This window comes from Corylus avellana, chromosome ca9 (assembly GCF_901000735.1).
Source record: "Corylus avellana chromosome ca9, CavTom2PMs-1.0".
NCBI classification, from domain to species: Eukaryota; Viridiplantae; Streptophyta; class Magnoliopsida; order Fagales; family Betulaceae; genus Corylus; species Corylus avellana.
Genome location: NC_081549.1, coordinates 13,050,158 through 13,059,437, shown reverse-complemented (window position 1 = coordinate 13,059,437; position 9,280 = coordinate 13,050,158). Strand labels below are relative to the sequence as shown.

At 35.7% G+C, this 9,280-nt stretch overlaps 2 protein-coding genes across 2 annotated transcripts; one reads left to right on the top strand and one right to left on the bottom strand.

Annotated features, from left to right (window-relative positions):
* Nucleotides 1-3,793: 3,793 nt before the first annotated feature.
* Nucleotides 3,794-5,660, top strand: LOC132161832 (protein PNS1-like). The gene is made up of 3 exons (XM_059572030.1): nt 3,794-3,961; nt 4,048-5,190; nt 5,278-5,660. The coding sequence occupies exons 1-3, from the start codon at nt 3,875-3,877 to the stop codon at nt 5,425-5,427; spliced, it is 1,380 nt and encodes a 459-aa protein (XP_059428013.1). The 5' UTR covers nt 3,794-3,874; the 3' UTR covers nt 5,428-5,660.
* A 150-nt stretch (nt 5,661-5,810) lies between these two features.
* LOC132161676 (uncharacterized) lies at nt 5,811-8,540 on the bottom strand. The gene is made up of 3 exons (XM_059571850.1): nt 8,192-8,540; nt 7,719-7,980; nt 5,811-6,074 (listed from the first exon to the last, which is right to left on the bottom strand). Exons 1-3 carry the CDS (start codon nt 8,354-8,356, stop codon nt 6,007-6,009), a joined length of 495 nt encoding a protein of 164 aa, XP_059427833.1. The 5' UTR covers nt 8,357-8,540; the 3' UTR covers nt 5,811-6,006.
* Between the last annotated feature and the right edge of the window lie 740 nt (nt 8,541-9,280).

Genomic DNA, 9,280 nt, shown 5'->3' with positions numbered 1-9,280 from the left:
CCATCATCATCCAATCTCTAACCCAATTATTAATCTTTTCATAAAACACATCAAATTTATAACATCCAACTTGTAAGCCAAGATCTGCCAACCCCACAACAAATCTACCATAATACATGGATTTACATTAATCTCTCTTAAGAGTAAGCTAATCATGTAAGACTATCAATATAACACATACTTATTCATAATTCAAACATTAATCAATATCAAACATCTAAGATTCATCCTATAAAACTTAAACAACAAATTCATTAACCAAATATAAACCTATATTACCCAAATCTCGAAATAGTAAATCTATGAACCTATAACGAGTAGAACATTCAAAAAAATTAAAGAGAAGACTAATAGAATCTTACCCTTGAAGCTTCCACTAAGCCCTTTTGCCCCAAACACTTTCTCTTTTCATGTTTTTCTCTCCAAAAATTTCATCTTTCCTTCTATTTCTCTCTTTCTCTCTCTAGGGGCTACTGGTTCATTCTTGGGGTTGTGGGGCACACATAATGGAACCCTAATCCCCAAACACGCTTTTTATAGCTCAATAATGTCTTTTTTTTTTTTTTTTTTGAGTCAGATGCAGGATAGAACGTTCCATAACAACTATCGAACATTTGGAGTTGACTTTTTCCAGTAGTTGACCACCTCACATAATGTTTGGTAAAACATACATAACTTTTGCTATAAGTCTCAGAATTTTGCGTGTGACCCTATTTCAAAGACAAAAAGCTATTTCGAGGCGCACGTCATGGTATCTATTACAAGATTTTTATATGTTTCCTTGGGATTTGAAAATCCAATATTTTCCCTCTTAAAATGGCGTTGCCATCGATCGTTTGCCTCCAACATTCAGCATTGAGCGTTCAGTTTCCTATTCAAACGTTTGACCTTCACAAAAATGCTCAAAAGTCTAGGATTCTCCATCATTTCTCTCAGATCCGACCCTAATATCTCATATTGTTTTATTAAGGTACTCTAACCCTAATTAATACTTGGGGTTTTACATTTCAATACTACCAATTTTGTCAATGTCCCATCTAAACTATCAAACAATGACACCCCAATGACAAAAAGACCCTTCATAAAATTAATATATATATTAAAAAAAAAAACTAAAAACTAAAAACTAGAGGTTTCAAACAAAAAAAAATGGGCCCCTTGTTTCTTTTTTTTCTTCTTATTTATTTTTTATTTTATTTTTAGTTTTAGTTTTGAATTTATAAGGATACATAATCAATATAAATTTTAAAATTAACAACTTTAGTTTTTCTTTTTTTTTTTTTTTTTTTTTTTTTTTTTTGAATTCATAAGGATATTTTTTATCTAGTAGAAAGAAATTTTAACGTCATTTTTGTCTTTTTGTTAGCCTTGCGGACACTAACATTTTTTTAGTAATTTAGGGGGGCATTAACACAATTGGTAGTTTGGGGAGAACATTGATATTTGACAATGAGATTGTAGTTTATTATTATTATTTTATATAAACAGTAAGATAGTAATTTGAGATGGATATGTGCACTTTTTTTTCTTCTTTTTTTTTTTATCTTCAAATTTGGGGAGAGCCAACCTTAAAATATTTGGGCCTTTGGCCGGGCATACAGCCCATACTTTTACAGTTAACTTAGGAAAAAAAAATCCTGGGTGAAATTCCTCGATAATCTAAATTAGAATCTATAAAGTAGTATCCTTCCAAAGAAAATATTACCTTCATTCGACATTCCCTTCTCCCAAAGTCCCTTTTTTTTTTTCTTTTTTTTTTAAAGTTTTTTATTTGATACTATGTTACTCAACTCAACTCAACTCAACTCAAAATTTTTCAACTTAACTCAAAAAATTTTAACCCAACCAATAAAAATCATTAATAAAAATTTTAAAAATATCAAAAAAATATTATTATTATTATTATTATTATATATGGTCAGACCACCCTTAAGAGTCTAGGGGTGGCTTAGCTACCCTGTCTAATTTGGGGGTGGCCCAAGCAATGACTGGGAGTGGCCGAACCACTACCAAAATCATTGTTGAGAGTGGCTGATCCACACTTTAAGGGTGATTGGCCTTAGGGATTGTTTAAAAATTAAAACCACTTTTTTTTTATCTTTCCTTTTTTTGTTTTTGGCTTTTGTAATATATATATATAATTTTATTTTATATTCTTTAAGCTATCCAAACATAATGTCAATTTTTTTCTTCTTCGATATTCACAATTTTGAGTTGAGTTGGAAAGATTACCAAAAAAAAAAAAAAAAATCACACATCTAAACAATATTTTTGTTTCAGAGGAGGATTCACCATGATTAATATTTTATTCAAAAGTCCTCCTTAATCTTGAATTTAAAATATTAAAATATTAGAGAGAAAATTCGGAGTGTTACAACTTATATGAGTTACTGACCACCTTCCTTGAATTTTATATGGAATATTTTTATAATTTAAGATAACTATGCCATGTGGCACCTTCAGTTAGTACATAATGTGTCAAATGAGAACCACATTGCAATATAAATCAAAGAAAAATTATAAACTTAAAAAGATTAAATTTAAACCCCATAAATTTACACGTTCAGTTAGTACATGATGTGTCAAATGAGAACCACATTGCAATATATCTCATTAGATGGTAAACTGACATAAATACCTATTTGAAATCAAAGAAAAATTATAAACTTACAAAGATTAAATTTATATCTCATAAAAACTTAGAGACTTAAACTCTGTTTGTTTCAACATAAAATGTTTTCTGTCAAAAAATAATTTTTAGGAAAATATTTTTTACCAAAAACTTTTTTCTACATTTGGTAGTGGTGGTCCGTTAGGAGACACTGCTACGATATCGCCAAGACACTGTCGGAACCCACCATAAACACACACAAGTACCTGTCCCGGTGAAATCCATACCATATCCTGGTAGGGGTCTGGTGGTGTCCTAGCTAGTCCTGGTGAAGTCCCGGCACGGTCCCAAAGGAGTCTTGGTGGTGTCCTGTCGGGTCTCAGTGAAGTCCCAATAGTGACCCAGGTAGTTCCCGATAGTATCTTGATGAGGTCCTAGCAAAGCATTAGTGTTTTGAGACTGAGTTTTAAAAAAGAGAAACTATTTTACGAAAATTAAAGAAGCTTTTTTGGTCAAACCAAAAATGTTTTCTGTTAACTATTATTTTTCATCGCATCAAACACCAAAAATTACAAAAATTCATTTTGCAAAAATCATTTTATGCGAAACCAATATAGCCTTAATTTACTTCTTTTTTTTTTCTTTTCTTTTCTTTTTCCTATATTACAGAAAGGAAAGTAAGTTTCAGTTTCCACTTTTCTTATTAACCCGACGTTTCTCGTGAAGGAATAGCGGCTGGTGGCCCGATCTGCGCTTAACCAAAATTAGTTAGCAGTTGAGCCAAACAAAAGATTTAAAACAAGTAGAAGAAACGCTGAGCATTTCCCGGAAGATAAAAGCCCAACTGCATCACGAGGAAAGACGAGTGGAATTAAGATACCCCGTTCATCACGTAACCTTAGCTCACCTCTGCCTTTCTTCCACACAGAATTTCAAAGCTCAGGACTCCGTCAAATCTTTCTACTTTGACTTGTTTAAGACGACGACTTTTGTGCAAAGAATAGTATTTACTATTTAGTCTTTCACGTTTGCAAAGAATAGTACTTGTTTAAGACGACGACTTCTGTGCAAAGAATAGTATTTAGTCTTTCACTTTTGGCAGTTTTGGGTGATAATCACATGAGCCTTTCACGTTTGCGAAAAATTTCCACTGACTTTTGCTTTACCGTGGCGGTCAAGAAAGTGAAAGGGTGTGGGTAGGCGGTAGGCCAGAGTTGTAAACAAATAAAAAAAAGCTTGTGGGAGACTGAGAAGCATCATCGCATGAGAAATCCCAAGGAGTCTTTTAGCACTTCATCTATGCAGGGCGTCCACCACATACAGACCCAGCCACCCACAAATCCCATCAAGGTTCTCTCTCTCTCATTTGCTTCTTCTTTTCTTCTTTTATTGGATTTAAAGAAGATTGTATTAACTTGGTTTTCTTGTGGTTGCAGTTACAAGAAGCAAGAATTCCAATCAGAACGACGGCAGCAGGGAAGTTCTTCAGATGGTCGGTTCGGATTGTATTCTTTTCGCACTTGATACTAGTCACCATCTTGATCATCTTCCTCACGATCCGCAGCCTCCTCTCTGCTGCCGACAACCACCACTTCCGCCCCAAGAAGTGGTTCCCTCCCTTGCTCACTTCAGCAGCGTGTGCTGGAATTGTTGGTTTCACATGGCAAGGGATCACTAGCTGCAATCCCTCGAAAGCAATCAAGGCTGCCTTTTGGCTTAGCCCGTTGCTAACATGTGCTGTTGGTATTGTATTCTTTTTGATTGGCTCTACCGGGGGTATAGCAGCTGGTGTAGTTGCCCTGATATCTGCACTGATTCAGTCACTATATGGTTGTTGGGTGAATCCGCGGTTCGAATACGCCACCACGGTCTTATCGGTTTCCACCGCTCCCCCTCCGGCTAAAACCACGTTTTTAGTCATTCTATCAATCCTTGCCAGCATTCTTTATTCCTGTCTCTCAATATCCGGCATCGGAGGGGCCACTGCTTCCACAACTGGCCTAGACCCCTTGTTCATTTCAATCATCCTGCTTAGCCTGGCCTGGACAATGCATGTCATCAAGAACATAGTCCTAGTCACAATAGCACGTGTGAAGTACATGCACTTCGCTTGCGGCGCATATATCGACACACGTGTGGCTTTCCACGACACGCTCAGATACTGTATGCCAAGTGTTTGCATTGGCTCAGCCCTTGTCCCAATTCTTGGGGTTATCCAGGGGTCAGCTCGAGCCATGAAGTTGTTAGCAGGGGACACAGATGAGTTCTTGTTTTCATGTGCTGACTGCTATTCGGGTATCGCTTCAGCCGGTGTAGCATACGGGAACCGGTGGGGCTTTGTGCACGTCGGGGCTTTCAACCAGGGGTTCATGCAGGCATCAATTGATACTTGGGAGATGTTCAAGATGGCTGGATTGGAAACATTAATCAACTCAGATCTTACTGGGGCATTTTGTTTCCTTTCTGGCGTAGCAGGGGGTGCTATATGCAGCCTATTGAGTGGAATATGGGCGCTCGCCATTCAAGAGAGTCATGCTACACAAGTATCAATATATGCTTTCTTGATTGGCTACTTCATGGTAAACACTTACTTGTAATTGACTTGAGTTTCCTGGCGATAATAAAACTTGAAAAGAAATTGACTTCAATGTTGATGCCTGTTTCAGTGCCGGATAGCAATGGCCTGGCCACAAGCATGCCTTTCAGCTTACTATGTCGCCTATGCAGAGAATCCACAAAGCCATCAGTTTGATTCCACCATCCCGGTTCGCATCCAAGAGCTTCGGAGACGTCAAGCTTGGCGGGAGCAAAGTTGAACCAGTCCTAGCTACTAGAGCAATGTATAGGATATACCAGCTAGATAATGGTAAATGGTTGGAAATGTGAACATGTATGGACATTCTTTTTCTTTTTGTTCTGAAAATGGCAAAGTTCTTACAAATTCTATGTCATCAGAAATGATAAATCGTATAACATTGGATGCCTTGCAATGTAGGATATATATGCCATTATTATGCCTTCAAGCACCAGATAGAATAAGGTGTCCCTTGCAAGCGTGCTTATTATGCCTTCAAACTTCATTGAAGGATTAATCTTTCAGAGGGCAGAATAATATGAAATGCATTTTTGTTTTCAATGCGCCGTGTGGAGGGAAATGGCAACAACCAGTGGCACTCAGGCAATTTTCAATAGATCCTTTGCAGTTTAAACCATTGATTATATTAATTCAATAGATCGTCATGTAAATTGTGTCACATATCAACAACTAATGAATCAAACAAAATTGAAAGGCTACACTTAACTAGAATATACGTGTCTTACGTAGTATTGCAATATGAAAGATAAATACAGCAGACCTACAACAAAATTGAAGGAACAGAAGCGAACCACACCACTCAATTGGGTCCAAGATGACCACGGCCTCCACATTCTGAACACATTATGTTACCAGTTCCTCCACAACCTACATCGCAACAATTGTAATATTAGAACAATGTCCTTTTCCAAATACAATCATCAGTATCATACCAGATACTGATTAATTCTTCTTGAAATAATCAAATTCCAACTACAATAAAGAACATAAAAATACAGAATTTACTAGATTTAGCAAATGTCAGAAGATGAATATAGCTTCAAAATAGAGTTCTATATTTCTTAACAATGTTTGTTGGAATTCTACATATAACAGCCTTAGTAGTGAAATACTTTACATCCTGAACAAGGCTATTTTGTTAAAAGAGGCATTGTCAAAATCTAATTTTCCCTGTAGGACTCAAACTTACGAGTAAAATTTAGGATGGAACAGTTTTAAATTGGACAAACTTGGAATCTGGCGATTTTTAAGATAACTAATTTTTCATACGTAATGCAACTTCATATAAAGACATTCAGAATTAGATGGTTAGTGGTTGAGGGGTAGTTAAGAACAACTTTGGTCAATTTATTACAGCCTAAGTGCCAAAATCAGAGAAGTGCTTGTTTTATAGTCTATAATCTTGTCATGCTAGAGATGAATAAGATGTGAAATTATGAAAAGTGAACACTGAAGATTGTCTGACCAACCAAGAGAAATAATCATCAGGATAAAAGTGTAGCTGGGAGAAGATGTTGAGATAAATGAGTTAAAAGACAGCTAAAGATGACAATCAATGAGTGTATTGTGAGATCTTAAAGATAGTCCTCTAACTCCCTGATCAAATAATGTATGGAAGGGCTAGTTAAACTTACTTATATTAATTATGTTTTACTTGAATAAGTTGATCCTCTTCACAATAAAGGTGCTTGAAATAAGCGAGGAAAAATTCAGCATTGGAAACCATTAGAAAAAGATTACTAAAATTAATTACTTAGCTAATGTAAACGCTTTTTGCAAATTAAAAATTGTCTCCTCCTTTATTTACTAGAGGTGGTAGTGTATCATAATCAAGGTCAATAAAAGAAAAATCTTAGTAGTTAGAACAATTATAAAAATAGATTAAACTTCAATAAACTCAATAATAACATCACAATTCAAGTGGGAGGAGTGTGTTCATACCTAGCACCATTCACTAATGTAACAATCAACTATACATTGATGATTAATATACTTGATGAAGCGGCTTTCCTTATAACACTAACCCATGTCTACCTCCCTTTCCAAAGATAAATGCTACATATACTTCCAAGAGCTTATTCCCTAATGTGTCAATGAAAATCATCATTGAATTTTGTACGAGTTAATTTGTATATGATATGTCAATATGATTTTCACTGTCACATCAGGGAATAAGCACTTTCAAGTACATGTAGCACTTCCCTTTGCCAAAAGCTTTTACCACTATCAGTTTTGCTTCTTCTTTTTTTTTCCCTTTTTATTTATTTTGTATTGTTTTGCCTTTATTAATAAATATAAAGTTGTCAATGGAACTTAAACAGCATGCCCTCCTTAAGGCTTCTTGTGAAAGAAACTCGATTCTTAGCTCTCATTGATATGAACACACAATATTGTACCAAATAAATTGACTTAAAAAGTTAAACCAGGAATAGAAGCAAAGAGCATGAATGTGCACACGTAAAACATATACATGTAGTTTTCTAGGATGTTTGGAGAAGGAAGGTAATATACCTAGGCAGCGAACTTTGACAATAATGCCCTGGCTCTCCAATATGGAGTCAACATACAAGCCTGAACCAGAGCAAGTCATGCAAAGCACTGCACCTTTGGCTTGGCAATCTGTGCATCGTGAGTTATCTCCGATTACTTTTTCAGCCAAAGATATCCCAACAGGCTTCTCAATTCTTTCTTCTGGTATAGCCTTATCGTAACAAAACAGAGACTTCAGACTGCTTCTCCGCCTATGCACATCTCCTCCCGAACTTGACTCACCCTGAAAACGGAAAAGAGGAATTGAGAAATCCATACCCATTATAAGCTTGATTTCATTGACAAGAGAAAAATGGAAGACGCAATTCAATCTAGTTCTGATTAAAAAAGAAAAGAAAGAATCATACTATTTTGCAACAGAGACGAAGAATGATGAAATGATTGACAACATGAAATATGGTTACAGTAGAAAGCTTTGGTGAGGACAAACATACCCTTTGGGAAGCAGAGGGGGGAACAGAGCCGTTGGGAAAGATGGCATAAATCTTCTTCCCGTTGAAACGAAATCCTGATAGAATCTTATGATTTGGGTTTTTGAACTTCGGTGGAGATTTAGGCAAAACTGGGAACGACGTGATCTTTAGAGTAGCAGAATCCATTGCAATTCTCTGAGTTTGAATGTAGATACAGAAACCAAAGGAATTAGATGAAAGGGATGCTTAGGAGAGAGATGGAGGAAAAGCATTAGCTTCGAAGGAATCGCTGATTTGAGTACTCAGGCTTTGAGCCCCTCGGTGTTAACGATCCACACAAAATGGGAAGGAGGGCCAGTCTTGACCCGACTCGTCACGCCGCCCGGTTTTAAACTTTGTCAGCAGCTGTTTTTTTTAGTCGATCACTTTACATAAGAATTTTTTTCCTTTTCTATCGGCTCCAGTTTTTTTCCTTTATATATATATATATATATATATATATATATATATATATATATCCACACAAAATGGGAAGGAGGCCAGTCTTGACCCGACTCGTCACGCCGCCCGGTTTTAAACTTTGTCAGCAGCTGTTTTTTCTAGTCGATCACTTTACATTAGAATTTTTTTCCTTTTCTATCGGCTCCAGTTTTTTTTCCTTTATATATATATATATATATATATATATATATTCCTTAATCAAGATATAAACCCATATATTTAGATTTTGTTTGTTTGACATGGAACTTTTTTTTTTTTGGTGTTCGGAGTGACCGAAAATTTTAGTTAAATCGAAAACATTTTTATTTAATAAGAAAACTCTTTGTAAAATGGTTTCCTTTTTTTTTTTGTCTTTTTTTTTTTTTTTTTTCATAAACTATTTTTCAAATTTGAGCTTCTCTTTCTCACTATATATTACTTGATTTTTTTCTTGCACGTACTTTCTCTCACAGTTTATTATCCGCCACCACCGTCTTTGACCATTGTTGTTGATACACCGCCGACTATCGTCACCGGAGGTTGCTGTTAGTTGCCACTGTTTCTATTTTCGTCGTTGATTTTCCACCAAACACCAAAAAATGTTTTCTGCTGAAGTAATTTTCCCTTATA